The sequence below is a fragment of the Panthera pardus genome, unplaced genomic scaffold (genome assembly GCF_024362965.1).
Source record: "Panthera pardus isolate Hobbes unplaced genomic scaffold, ASM2436296v1 HiC_scaffold_8, whole genome shotgun sequence".
Taxonomy (NCBI): Eukaryota; Metazoa; Chordata; class Mammalia; order Carnivora; family Felidae; genus Panthera; species Panthera pardus.
In genome coordinates, this window is record NW_026527013.1 from 24865536 (window position 1) to 24880810 (window position 15275).

A 15275-nucleotide genomic window follows, 5' to 3' on the forward strand; every position below is an offset into this window, starting at 1 on the left:
AAATGTGAGCTTCAAAAGGGAAGGAACTTTGCCCAGACTGTTCTCCCAATATCTTGAATAGTGTCTGACACATAGTAGCTTATCTACTCAGAATTGTCAAGTCTGTACGTGTTTGATAATTGTATTTAATACCTTTGTGCACCTCAATAGGAAATCATGGCTCTCAAGACAAATGAGCTATTCCAGACAATGCAAAGAGCACAAGAGCTAGCACAGAGACTGAAACAGGAACAGAGAATCCGAGAATTGGCTCAAAAGGGACATGACACTTCTGGATTGATTAAAAATCTTGGCGGTAAGCGCTTCACTAGTATTTTACTTATGGGGTGCCTGGGTGTCTCAGTCGGTTGAGAGTCCATCCAACTCTTGATCTCGCTTTACCCCATGACTCACATTTCATGGAATTGAACCCTGCGCTGGGCTCGGTATTCTTTCTCTCTCTCTCTCTCTCTCTCTCTCTCTCTCTCTCTGCCTCTCCCCTGCTCATGCACCATGCTCTCTCTAAATAAATAAACTTAAAAATAATAAAATAATTAAAAAGAATTTTACTTACAGTATCTTTTGAAGATGCTTTTAAGTAATTTCTTATTTTTAGTGCCTAACACACCTATTAACTAAATGTTTTTTAAGGAATTTCAGACTTTGAGCTATTGGAACTCTATAATGCTTTTTTTATTTGAGAAATCGCCTTAAGAGTATACTAAATGTTACATTTTCTAGTAATCTTAAATTCTCTTTATGTTTTGCTCGCAGTAGGGAAAATGTTTGCTTTTTTACCCAGTTTTTGGAGAAAAATATTAAGTGATCTCCCTAAAATTCAATAACAGATAAAAATGCAGGTAAGTTTTTGTAAGAAACTTTAGGATAGCCCTTTTAAATTTGTATTGCAGTGTTCACACTTCCTGATTACACCAAACGTCTTCTTTGTATTTAGTTGCTGCTATACATAATTTCTGTTAATATTTCTGAAGTGTCATTATGTTGGATAACATATTTCTCTTGTCAGTTAATACAAGTGGAATATAATGAATCTACTAACAACATTTCAAATTTAGGACATGGCTTGGATGATGTCAGTGATAAAATGAATATATGTATCAACTCTACAACCTCTCCCAAAAAGGACACTGCTGTGCAAACAGGTATTTGTTTAAAAGTTGTGATTTGGTTTAAGATATACTTAAAATTAACATCACAGAATTAAACTCAATTTAAAATTGAGCTCAATTTAAAATTCATTTAAAAAAATGAAAGGAATTCAAGGTTTTCAGTAAAAATAAGAAAATAAAGGGATCTCTTGGCTTTTCATTTCTTTGTAACAGCTTTATTGAGATATAACTCAGATAACATAAAATTACCTCTTTTAAAGAATACAATGCAATGTGTTTTTTCTAGAGTACAATTAGAGTATATTTAGAGTTGTGCAACCATCTCCACAATTTTAGAACACTTTTATAACTCCAGAAAACCTCTGTATTCATCAGCAGCTTTTGTCCACTTCCTCCCTCCTCTCTAGTCATAGGCAACCACTAATCTACTTTCTGTTACTCTAGATTTGTCTGTCCTAGACATTTCACATAATTGGAATCATACCATATGTGGTGTTTTGTGTCTGGATTATTTCTTTGCATAATGTTTTAAGGTTCAGCATGTTATAGCGTGTACTTCATTCTTTTTTATCATTGAATAATATCCCATTTTGTGCATATACCACATTTTGTTTATTCCTTCATCAGTTGATGGACTTTTTGGTTACTTACACTTTTTAATTACAGATATGCTATGAACACTCATGCAGAACTTACGTAGACCTGTATTTTCAGGTTTCCTGGGAGAAAAGAGTAACATTGCTGAGTCATATATAACCAACTTTATGTTTAGCATTTGAGGAACTACAAAACCATTTTCCAAACAACTGTATCATTTTATATTTCCATCAGCAGTGTATGAGGGTTTCAGTTTTTCTGCATGTTCCCCTGCACTTATTCTCATGGTAGTGAAGTGGTATGTCATTGTGGTTTTGATCTGCATTTCCCCAGTGACTAATGATGTTGAACATCTTTGTTATGTGTTCATTTTAAATTTTAAAAAGTTGATAAGGTAATATCCATGTTGGATATTATTATCAGAGATCTCCATGCTTACTGTGAATCCTTTCCTCTTTATTTATCTTTCTAGGAAAAATTTTTTTTATATAATTTTTTTAATGTTTAATTTTGGGAGAGAGAGAGTGTGCACGGGAGCGTGCACGGGGGAGGGGCAGAGAGAGAGGGAGACACAGAATCCAAAGCAGGTTCTGGGGTCTGAGCTGCCAGCACAGAACCCGACATGGGGCTCGAACTCACTAACTGTGCGATCATGACCTGAGCCGAAGTCAGACACTTAAGCGAGTGAGCCACCCAGGCGTCCCTCTTCCTGGGAATTTTTTATGAACTTGCAGGAAACCCCTTTATCTTTTCACCTTTTTAAATTGAGATATAGTTGACATATAACATTTTTTCAGTTGTACAATCGTGATTCTATATTTGTATATGTTGAAAAATGATCACAGTAAGTCTAATTAGCAGTTTCACCATCGATTACAGAATTTTTTCTTGTGATGAGAACTTTTAAGATTTACTCGCAACTTTCAAATATAGAATTATTTTTAACTATAGTCACTGTGTTGTACATTACATCCCAAGACATATAACTGGAGTTTGTACCTTTTGACCGTTCACCCATTTTGCCCTTCCTTTTACCCCAACTGCTGCTCTTGGCAACAGTATCTGTACCTATGAGCTTCTGGATATATATATATATATATATATATATATATATATATATTTTTTTTTTTTTTTTTTTTTTTTTTGACTATGCGTGGTTTTTTAAGATTCCACATAGAAGTAAGATCATTATGCTATTTGTCTTTCTCTTTTTTCACTTAGCATAATACTCTCAGGGTCCATCCATGTTGTCACAAATGGCAAGATTTCATTTGTTTTTATGGCCTGATAATATTCGTGTGTGTGTGTGTGTGTGTGTGTGTGTGTGTGTGTACACACACTACATTTTCTTTATATTTGTCCGACACTTAATGTTGCTTCCTTGTCTTCACTATTGTAAATAATGCTGCAGTGAACACTTTTTGAGTTAGTGTTTTTGTTTCTTTCAGTTAAATACCCTGAAGTGGAATTGCTGGATCATGTGGTAGTTCTACTTTTAATTTTTTGAGAAACCTTTGTACTGTTTTCCGTAGTAGAAATGTACCAATTTATAATTCTCACAGTGCATGAAAATTCCCTTTTCTCCGCATCTTTGCCAACTCTGGTCATTTCTTGTCTTTTTGGTACTCCCATTCTGATTGGTTAAAGGCCATGTCTCATTGTGGTTTTTATTTCCTGATGGTCAGTGGTGTTGAGTATCTTTTCATGTAGCTGTTGGCCATCAGTAGGTTGTCTTTGGAAAATCATTCAGATCTTCTGCCCATTATTTATTTATTTATTTGTTATTGTTTCATTAAAAAAAATGTTAATGTTTATTCTTGAGAGAGAGACAGAGACAGAGTGTGGGTGGGGGAGGGTCGGAGAGAGAGGGAGACACAGAATCTGAAGCAGGCTCCAGGCTCTGAGCTGTCAGCACAGAGCCTGACGCGGAGCTCGAACTCACAAACTGTGAGATCGTGACCTGAGCTGAAGTCAGACGCCTAACCGACTGAGCCTCCCAGGTGCCCCTGTCCATTTTAAATCAGATTATGTTTTTGCTTTTGCTATTGCATTGTATGAGTTCTTTGTATTTTGGATATTAACCTCTTATCAGATTCATTGTTTGCAAATATTTTCTTCCTTCAGTAGGTTGCCTTTTCAGTGTTTTGATGGTTTCTTTTGCCCTTTGCTATGAAGAATGTTTTTAGTTTGATGTAGTCTTGTTTACTTTTACTTTTGTTGCCTTTGCTTTTGGACTCAGATTCAAAAAATCATCGCCAAGACCAGTGTCAAGGAGTTTATTGCCTGTGTTTTTATTTTTAGGAGTTTTATAGTTTTAGGTCATACATTCAAGTTTTTAATCCATTTTGAATTAATTTTTGTGTATAGTGTAAGATAGTGGTCTGGTTTCATTATTTTGCAATTGACTGTCCAGTTTTCCCAGCACTATTCATTGAAGAGACTGTCCTTTCCCTATTATGTATTTTTTGGCTCCTTTGTTGTCAATTAAATGACTGTATAAGCATGGGTTTATTTCTGGGCGCCCAGTTCTTTTGATCTGTATCTGTTTTTATGTCAGTACCTTACTCTTTTGATGACTATAGCTTTGTAATATAATTTGAAATCAGGTGGTGTGATGCCTCCACCGTATTCTTTTTCAAGCTTACTTTGGCTATTTGGGGTGCTTTTGTAGTTCCATAGAAATTTTGGCATTGTTTATTTCTGTGAAACATGCCATTGGAATTTTGATAGGGATTGCACTGAATTTGCAGATTGCTTTGGACAGTACAGACATTTTAAGAATGTTATTAATTCTTCCAGTGAGTATGGAATATCTTTTCCATTTGTGTGTTCTTCTTCAGTTTCTTTTAGTAACATCTTATAGTTTTCAGTGTGCAGGTCTTTCACCTCCTTGGTTGAATTTATTCCTAGGTATTTATTTTTGATGCAATTGCAAATGGGATTGGTTTCTTAATTTCTCTAATAGTATTAGTGTATAGAAATGCAACACATTTTTGTATATTAATTTTATGTCCTGCACCTTACAGAATTTGTATTTTTCTGACAGATTTTGGTAGAGTCTTTAGGATTTTCTGTGTATAATATGTCATCTGCAAATAGTGACAGTTTTACTTCTTCTTTTCCAGTTTGGATGCCTTTTATTTTGTTTTTCTTGCCTAATTGCAATGACTTGGATTTCCAGTACTATGTTGAATAACAGTGGGGAGAGTAGACATCCTTATCTTGTTCTTTATCTTAGAAAAAACTTTCATCTTTTCACTGCTGAGTGTGATGTTAGCTGTTTACTTGACATATATGGCCTTATTATGTTGAAGTGTATTCCCTTTATACTCTCTGTATAAGAGTTTTTATCATAAATGGATGTTGAGTTTTGCTTTTTCTGCATCCATTGAGATGATCGTATGATCTTTATCTTTCATTTTGTTAATATGTTGTATCTCATTGATTTATTTGCAGATGTTGGAACATCCTTGCATCCCTGGAATAAATCCTACTTGATCATGGTGTATGATCCTTTTAATGTATTGTTGAATTCTGTTTGCTGATATTTTGTTGAGTTTTTTGCATCTATATTTGTCACGGGTATCGGCCTATAATTTTCTTGTGGCATTCTTCTCTGATATTGGTATTAGGGTGATGCTGGTCCCATAAAATGAGTTTGGAAGTGTTCCCTCTTCTGTTTTTTGGAATAGTTTGAGGATTGGTTATTAATTCTTCTTTGAATGCAGGGTAGAATTCACTAGTGATTCCATCTGGTCCTGGACTTTTGTTTATAGGGAGTTTTTTTTTTTGTTTTGTTTTGTTTTGTTTTTTTATTACGGATTCTCCTTACTAGTAATAGGTCTGTTCACATTTTCTATTTCTGCATCATTTAGTCTCGATAGGTTGTGTGTTTCTAGGAATTTATCCATTTGTTCTAGGTTGTCAAATTTGTTGGTGTGTAGTTGTTCATAGTATTATGATCCTTTGTATTTCTGTGGTGTCAGTTGTAATGTCTCCTCTTTCATTCTGATTTTTGAATCCTTATTTTTCTTGATGATTCTAGCAAAAGTTTGTCAGTTTTGTTTATCTTTTCCAAAAATCAGCTCTTAGTTTCACTGATACTGTCTATTGTTTTTATAGTCTCCACTTCCTTTTTTCCCCCCTCTGATCTTTGTTATTTCCTTCCTTGTACTGAATTTGGTTGGTCTTCTTTTTCCTTGAGATTTAAAGTTATGTTGCTTATTTTTCTTGTTTCTTGATGTAGGCATTTATCACGATGAACTTCACTTCCCTCTTAGAACTGCTTTTACTGCATCCCATAAGTTTTGATGTTGTATTTCCATTTTAATTTGTCTCGACATTTTTTTATTTCTCTTTTGGTGTTTGGACTCCTTAATTTAATCTCCACAGAATTATGAATTTTCCAGTTTTCTTCATGTAATTATTAATTTCTCGTTTCATATCATTGTGGTTGGGAAAACTGTGTGTAGATATTAATTGAAATTTCATGAATTTATTTTATTAAGACTTGTCTTGTGGCCTAACATGATCTAGCCTGGAGAATGTTCTATGTGTACTTGTGAAGAATGTGTTTTCTGTTGCTTTTTATATCGAATGTTCTGAATATATGTGTGAAGTTCATCTAGTCTAACATTTAAGGCCTTTATTTTTTTACTTTCTGTTTGGATGATCTATTCAGATATATGTGGGGTTTTAAAGTTTCCTGTTGTTGTACTGCTGTTTATGCCTGTTAATACTTGCTTTATATATATACATGTATTTAGGTGCTCACGTGTTGAGTGTATAAATATTTACAAATGTTACATTTTCTTGTGGATTGACCTCTATCAGTATGTAATGCCCTTCTTTGTCTCTTTATTGTAGTCTTTGTTTTAAAGTCCATTTTGTTTGATATAAGTGTGGTTACCTTCAATTTCTTTTATTGTCCATTTGCATGGAACATCTTTTCTCATCCCTTATTTTCAATCTGTATGTGTCCTTCTGAAGGGAGTCTCTTTATAGGCAGCATTTAGTTAGGTCTTATTTATTTATTTATTTTTTTTATCCATTCACCCATTCCATGTCTTTTGATCTGGAAAATTTAGTACATTTACATTGAAAGGAATTATTGGCAGGTGTATATATATTGCCATTTTTTTCATTGTTTTCTAGTTCCTTTTTGCTTCTCTTCCTTTGTTTTGATGACTTTAATGGTATTGTTAGATTCTTTTCTTGATCTTTTGTGACTCTGTCCTTTGTGTATCTACTGTAGGTTTTTACTTTGTGGTTAACATTAGGTTTACATACAGTGTAACTTAGAACAGTGTGTTTTAAGTTGGTAACAATTTAAGTTTTAACATATTCTAAAGCTCTACATTTTTACCCCCCTCCCTCATATTTTGTTTCTGGTGGCACATTTTGCATCTTTTTATCTTTTGTATCCCTAACTAGTTATTCCAGTTATGGTGATTTTTACTACTTCAGTGTTTTTAAATTTTTTTTTTTAATGTTTATTCATCGTTGAGAGAGAGAGAGAGAGAGAGAGAGAGTGGGCAGAGAGAGGAGACACAGAATCTGAAGCAGGCTCCAGGCTCCGAGCTGTCAGCACAGAGCCCAACGTGGGGCCTGAACTCATGAACTGTGAGATCATGACCTCAGCCGAAGTTGGATGCTTAACCTACTGAGCCACCCAGGCGCTCCTATTGTTTCAGGGTTTCAGCCTTTAGACTGGTCTTATAAATGATTAAGCTACTACTTTTATTTTGTATTAATGTTTACTAGTGAGATTTTTAGTTTTCCATTTGTTGTTGATTAGTGTTTCTTTTACATTCCTTTTAAGTCTGGTTTAGTGGTGATGAACTTTTATGTTTTGCTTGTCTAGAAAGTAAATTCTTTAATTCTGAATGATAACTTTGCCACGTACATTATTCCTGGTTGGAAGTTTTTTCTTTTGGCACTTTGAATATATTGAGTCACTGCCTTCTGGCCTACAGAATTTCTGCTGAAAAATTTCATGTAGTCTTTAGGAGGGTTCCTTGTATGTAACAAGTTGTTTTCTCACCATTTTTAAGATTTGCTCCTTGTCTTAAAGTTTTAACATTTCAATTATAATGTATCTTTGTGATGGTTTCTTTGTTTTTATCTAATTTTGAATTCTCTGGGCTTCCTGTATCTGTATATCTATTTCTTCTCCAGGTTAGGAGATGTTTTTTTCTCCTAGAAGTTTTCTGCCCCTTTCTCTTCTTCCAGGATTCCATCATATAATGTGAATATTAGTCTGTTTGATGTTGTCCCATAAGTTCCTTGAGCTATCTTCACTTTTATTTGTTTTTGGGTTCACTGATCTTTTTTTCTGCTTCATCTTGTCTGCTGTACCCTTCTAGTGTATGTTTCAGTACAGTTATTCCTCAGCTCTGTGACTTCTGTTTGGTACTTTGATACTTACATTTATTTTCTTTTTGAAGTTTTCCTTGCTTATCCATTCTTTTGAGTTCTGTGAGCATCTTTATCATTACTTTGAACTCTATCAGGTAAATTACTTCTTTTTTTTTTTTTTTTAAGTTTGTTTATTTTGAGGGGCACCTGGGTGGCTCATTAAGTTGGGCATCTGACTTTGGCTCAGGTCATGAACACAGGTCTGTGCTGGCAGCTCAGAGCCTGGAGCCTGCTTCAGATTCAGTCTCCAGCTCTCTCTGCCCCTCTCCCGCTCATGCTCTGTCTCTCTCTTGCTCTCAAAATATAAACAAACATTAAAGAAAATTTTTTTAAGTTTATATTTTGAGAGAGAGAACCTGTGGGGGAGGGGCAGAGAGAGGGGACAGAGGATATGAAGCAGGCTCTTTGCTGAAAGCAGTGAGTTTGACCCCTGTGTCAGGCTCTGTGCTGACAGCTTCGAGCCTGGAGCCTGCTTCAAATTCTCTGTCTCCCTCTCTCACTGCCCCTAGCCTGTTCATGCTCTCTCTCTCAAAAATAAATAAACATTAAAAAAAAAGGGGGGGGGGGATTGAGTGTGCCAAGACCGGGTCAGTGCCCTAGAGGGGAATATCTCAGTCAGCACCTAGATTCAGGCTGAGTGGAAGCCAGACCTTCACGCATCAGCTTTTAACGTATAAAAGCATATACAGTCCCAATAGGACCACAAGCAGAGGCGCACCTGGCCTCCAGAGCCAGGTGATCAAGGGGCACCCTGCACATAGCAGCTGCAGAAACCAGGGCACAAAACATAGAATCCCAGGCAACAGACATGTATAAGGAGATATTGGGACCGTGGAACAGGACAGAGGAAGAACGTGAAGATGACACCTGCTGGTTGGAGTGAGGTAGACAGGAGTGGATGGACAGGAGTGGATGGAGGAAGGTCTCTAAAGATAGCATCTGCCAGGGGTGCAGGGGATACCTAGAGTTTTAAATGAAGGTAATACTTGCCAGCCTCAGTTCCCTGGAACAGTATCCCAGCAGGTCCCTAGATGTGTGTTAAGTTAGATGCCTGCCCCTCACTTTATGTGAAAGAGGCTCATCTACTTATATTACACTCTGGGCACTATTGGCTATCTCTGCACTGGGCCTTGGGGCAAGTGAGTCTACACAACAACCCTTTAAAAGCCATTTCTTCCCTCCACTATAGCTTGGTGGGTCTCATGGGCATGAGCCTGTTGGCTTTCAAAGCAAGATGTTTTGGGGGCTCATTTCTCAAGTGCAGGTCTTAAAAGTTGGAGTGCCTGATGTAGGGTTCAAACCCATCGCACCTTAGGGAGCTGCTCTGGGTTACTAACTTACCTACTTAAGCCACTTGCTTACTTAAAATTATTCTGCTTATGAGCTCTTGGTATTTTTTGATACTTCACTCTTAAGCTTGAAGAATCTGGTTCAGTCCCATCCCTAGGTCCAGATAAATTACTAAGTTATATAAATCCTACACATTAAGGGAAAGTGAAAATAAGTTTTTAAAATAATGGAATTATGTGTCTTTTCACTGAGCAGCTCTAAATAAGGGAATTCAATCAGTCAGAGTCCCAAAATAGAATAATTCAAAATGGTTTATGTAGGAAGGGAGTATTTCCAAAGGAGAGTCAGAGATTCAAAGGAGAATCAGAGGTAGTGCATATATCAGATTTATGGGAACCAGAGAGGGTGCATGACTCTTGTGCTAGGTAGCAACTAAACTGATACCGGAACCTAGAAGACAGAAGTTGTGTCAGAGGGAACTTTGAGGGCAATGATGAACTATGGTAAAGGGACAGAGTCAGCCTCAGGTCAACTAAGAGAATGAGCCAGTGGAGTAAATATCCTGATTTCATTCTGTTCCCTCCCTTTACTCTGCTTGTGAACCCTGTTGACTGAAGCCAGAGGATCAGGAACCCATTAATACAGTTCATACCAGTCAGCTTGCCAGGGTAGAAAAAGGTGTTAAGTGGGTACAGAGTGGCAAAAGAAGATACCCACTATGAGAGTGATGCAGGCTGGGCAGCCTTACTATGGATTGGTCCTAAAGCATGTCCAGCCTGGAATAACACACCCTAGTAAGTGTGCAAAATAAGAGAGCAATAGCTAGAGTTAATTTTTTTAAATGTGAACACAAACCTTTTTTCATGACCTAATTATGTATTTAAAGTTTTAATCTTGAGTGAAAGAAAACCTTTTAAAAGATTGTTCAACTGGTCCCATAGCTGTTACAGCTGAACACATCACTAAACATGTAAGTTGTAAAATTTCAGATGTTTTTTTGAGTGAACTGTTCCTGACATTGTGTGTGATTCAGGGATGATCTGCAGGCCGAGTATAATGGTATATGAGATCTATAGATCTAAATACACAAAATGCAATGTGACTTTTATCAGTAGCAACATTTCCCTAAAAATTTGGTTCCAAGGAGGGAGGTACAAAAGAAATTTTCCCAGCACTTTTGGGGTGAAGACAGAAGGACATTTTCCAGATCCTGTATATTTTTGTATGTTGTTAATTTCAAAACAAGTTACCAGAAAAGCTTAACATCTCAGAAGAAATTTTTTACATTGCTTTTGATGACACTTTTGTCAGTTACTCTTATAGGGAAAATTAAGAGTTTTGCTCAGAAATACACTTAGATGTAGAAGATGATATTACATACGGCTTCTGTATATTCTGAATGAAAACCAGGACAGTCCTGTGAAAAGTTTTGTTTAAAAAATGGTCTATTTTATGTGATGCTAAGAATGAATCAGCTTAAGTTTCGATCCATGCTGTGGCATGGGTGACCAAGGAATTATGCTGAGTAAATAAGCTGAGCATAGGGTCGGGGAGGAGTGCACAGACACACAAATATTACATAGTTCCACTTACGTGAGGAATCTAGGGTGGGGTGGACACATTCATAGAGGTGGAAAATAGAGTAGAGGTTGCTGGGGGTTGAGTGGAATGTGGAGTTACTGCTTAGTGTATACAGGGTATGTTTGGGGTAATGAAAGGGTCTGAAATTGTGCAGCCCTGTGGGTATGCTTGCTGCAGTGAATGGTACACTTAAAAATGTTGAATGGAAGATTTGGAGAAATTGGAACACTTGTGCACAGTTGGTGGTAATGTAAAATACTGTAGTCACTATAGAAAACATAAAGAATTTCCTCAAATAATTCAAAATACAACTGCCATATGATTCAGCAGTTCCCCTTCGGGGTATATACCCTGAAGTCTTGAAGAGCTATTTGGACACCAGTGTTACTGCAACATTAGTCATGATAACTAAAAGGTGGAAGAAATCCAGATGTCCCTTAACAGATAAATAGATAAAGTGTGGCATTTAGACACCTCTGATGGTATATATTATTCAGCCTTAAAAAAGGAGGAATTATAACACATGCTACAGCTTGGATGAACTTCGAGGACATTATCCTAATACGAAACAAGCCTGTCGCAAAAAGACAAATACTGTAGGATCCTACTGACATGAAGTACTTAGAGTAGTCAAATTTATAGAAACAAAGTAGAATGGTGGTAGCCAGGAGCTTCAGGCAGGGAGGAATGGGAAGTAGTTTAATGGGTATAGAATTTGTTTTGAAAAAACAAAAAACCCTGTGTAATACCTTTGAGAAAAAAACCTAAATTTTGTGTTACAACAATTAAAATTAAGCCTTTGAAGTTTTTCTTTTTAGATGACTTAAATACAGGAATGTTCACCAATGCAGAATCATGCTGTGGATCAGTAATAGAGAGGGAAATTATAAATTGTTCATCCCCTGAGATTCCTGCAGAATTTAGTGAACAACTTCACACTAAGAAAGACAAACAGGAACTAACAAATCAGGATAAAGGAGCCAACTTAGAAAAAGAAAACAGTTGGTATAATGATCAGTGGAATGAATTCACAAGGACAGAGAAAACAAAACCAGTAAAGAAATGTCCTAAAAGGCCCGACTGGAATATAAATAAGCCACTCAAAAGGTATATTCCAGCATCAGAAAAGTACCCTAAACAGCTTCAAAAGCAGAGAGAAGAAAAAAAAGTAAGAAGGCAGATGGAACTGCTTAATTTGGTAGAAAGAAACAGTCCTGGACACCTCTCTCAAAATAGAGGGCCTTCACCAGTTCTTCCTTCATCTCAAGAAACTGAGCCAAGGTTCAGGTGGCATCTAATCAAAAAGGTAAAACTCCTTTGTCTTAAAATATATTTTGAAGTATGTATTGATGTTTCTAGATTGAAAACCAGGTTCCCCACATGCATGTTTTGACAAGGCTGTTCTGTATCTGAACAAGAGTTTAAGAAATGTGCTTTAGTTTATAAAGGATTGTTAAACTATGGCAAATCCATCAAGTTTTATAGGAACATAGCCATGTTCATTCCTTTATGAATTGTCTGTGGGTGGCTTAGAGTGGTTGCAAGAGACCACATGGCCCACAAAGCTAAAAGTGTTTACTGTCTGGCCCTTTACATAAAAACTTGACACTTAAACCCTGTCTAGATTAATGCTGTTCATTAAAATAGCTACTCAAAATTCTTGTTTATAGTCCATATTGACAGAGGGTAATTTTACAAGGTCACGTATTACTGTATTGGTTCCCTGTGACTGGAAAAATACAAAATCTCTATCCCATCATCCAGTATCTGTTATTCAAATATTATCCTCAGATTATTTCCACAAGTAATCATCAGAAGTATTTGTGGGTATATAAGGCAAATACTGTTACTCCTTTCTGCATTTATCTATCTTTTAGGAAGAAGATCCTCTGAAAATTAATTCTTTCAGCAAGGAAAGGTATGTTATGGACTGGATGGATTCCACAGCTACTTAGTGCTGTGTATATGTGGTAAAGAAATACAAAATATTTGCTGAGAATACAGTTGAGATGAAAACATGAGCATGTATGAAGTCAGTAACTGGAGGTCAGACTTCCACGTGAGGCATAGAGGTTTAAGGGATATGTGGCTGGCATTTTACCTAAAATTTGAAGGCCCAATTTGGACTGGGCCTAATAAACATCCTGGGTGGGAACGTAGGTAAGGCATTGTTGTCTGCAAACTTAGCTAAAATAGTTGGAATTTCCAGTTATGTCAACAGTGGAATAGACATTGTACTTGGATGAAAAAATGACTAGTAGGGATAATGAAAAATTCAGTTAACCAGTAGGAGATTTAGATTGTTAGGAATTTGATTCTATGCCTTTGAACCAGATGGTTTAGCGTTCTGTCAGAATGTGGCTGTAATGAGTTTAGTTCAAATGGTAAGTATATTATTTTATGCTAAATTATCTCAGGAGAAACATTAGGCTTACGTTAACCCAGCTAATGTTGATCCCCCTTTTTTCCTCTATGCTGTATATATCCTTGCCAAGTAAGAACTCATCCTATTCTGTTGCTATTTAGGGAAAGTATCCTAGAACTCACTTCTGTACATAGTGTTCCTAAAGGTTTTACATTTAGGATAAATTGAAATGTGATTGAAGAGCAGATATGCTTACTCTAAAATACATAATTTTGCATTAAATCTTCTTAGTCCTTATTGTGCTTTTTTGAAAAACACAGGTCTCCATCACCACCACCAGTTCCAGTGGTGAAAAACAGAACACAACAGACTCAGACACTAAACAGTAATTATGAAAGAGAGAATCTGATCTTAGAAGGCAGTCAAACAGAAACATCACCTGGGGTTTCTGAACCATCCCATTTTATCCCCTATGTCCGAACCAATGAGATCTATTACCTTGATCCAGATGCACCACTGTCTAGGCCTTTAACCCAGGATCTTCAGTACCAAAATCCACATGGTAAGTAAATTCAAAATCCAAATTAATATTCTTGCCCTTAGCCAGGAGAGGTAGAATTTCCATTTTGGGGTGCATAACTAAATTTTTAATTGAATATGTAAGTTTATTAATGAATCCTTAGACTACTCTAAGATAGGGCTATATCATATTAGAGTTATATTTAACATACTACTTTCATCTGGCTTCAGACTGTGACCAAGAACAAGGACAGCTACTTGACTTTGGTGTCAGGGACCCACTTCTTAATCCTAACTTGTTGAAAAACAGGGATCGACAACAAGCAATCCTTAAGGGACTATCAGAACTGAGACAGGTATGATGAGCTTTTTCACCAAGTGTGGATGTAACTGTTTGATGGAGGGCTGTGTGTTGGATCTTAAGCAGGCTCCATGCTCAGCATGCAGCCTGATGCAGGGCTCAATCCCACAATCCTGGGATCATGACCGGACCCGAGTTGAGAGTTCAACCGACTAAGTCACTCAGGAGCCCCTGGAAGGCTGTATTTTACTTACTTACAGTGCCTAATTGGTTACATGATTTATGTCCCTTCTCCCACATAAAAAATTCACCTGTGTTATTAACCTTGAATGGAAATAAGATTTGCCATTTTTTTGGGGTGCCTGGGTGGCTTAGTCGGTTAAGCGTCCGACTTCGGCTCAGGTCACGATCTCGCGGTCCGTGAGTTCGAGCCCCGCGTCGGGCTCTGGGCTGATGGCTCAGAGCCTGGAGCCTGCTTCTGTGTCTCCCTCTCTCTCTGCCCCTCCCCTGTTCATGCTCTGTCTCTGTCTCAAAAATAAATAAACGTTAAAAAAAAAAAAAAATTTGCCATTTTAAAAATCTCTCCAGTATGAAATCATGAGACAGTTCTAATATTAAGATAATTTTATTGAATGGGGAAAAAAAAAAGCATACATTTGAAAGGTAAAACATGATCAATAAGGCCCTAAAACCAAAAGCAGAAAATACACAATTATGCTTTAATAAACTCTTAGTAATGCAGTTCACGTTTTTTTAATTGAATGTATTGGCAGTGTTCAGAACAGAACAGTGATCCAAGTCCCAAAGAATAATATAATCCAGTGTGAAATTATACATATAACCTTACTCATCAGACTACATCTTTTCCTCCCAGACCAATTATTGTCAGATAAAAATAAAATCTGGTAACATACACACTATTTTAAGGCTATAACCTTTTTCTATCAAGAAAAATAAACTGCCACTTTAGAAGTGCCCTTTTCCATGTCCAGTCATTTGCTAATGCCTCTTGCATTTCAAATTGTTGATTGAACAGTTGCTTACTAGTTCTTTCTCACAGAGCTAGAAAATCACCCATACTAACAGAATTATGTAG

General features: G+C 36.6%; 1 protein-coding gene across 9 annotated transcripts in view; it reads left to right on the plus strand.

The window, feature by feature from the left end:
• CCDC66 (coiled-coil domain containing 66) overlaps positions 1-15275 on the plus strand; it is a 51107-nt gene that overhangs the window by 33406 nt on the left and 2426 nt on the right. For all 9 annotated transcript variants that reach the window (XM_019470012.2, XM_019470014.2, XM_019470018.2 and 6 more), the window contains 6 exons: positions 151-295; positions 1056-1142; positions 11813-12300; positions 12872-12912; positions 13680-13921; positions 14110-14234. In XM_019470012.2, the coding sequence (XP_019325557.2) occupies positions 151-295; positions 1056-1142; positions 11813-12300; positions 12872-12912; positions 13680-13921; positions 14110-14234 (1128 nt within the window). The remainder of the gene's footprint in view (positions 1-150; positions 296-1055; positions 1143-11812; positions 12301-12871; positions 12913-13679; positions 13922-14109; positions 14235-15275) is intronic.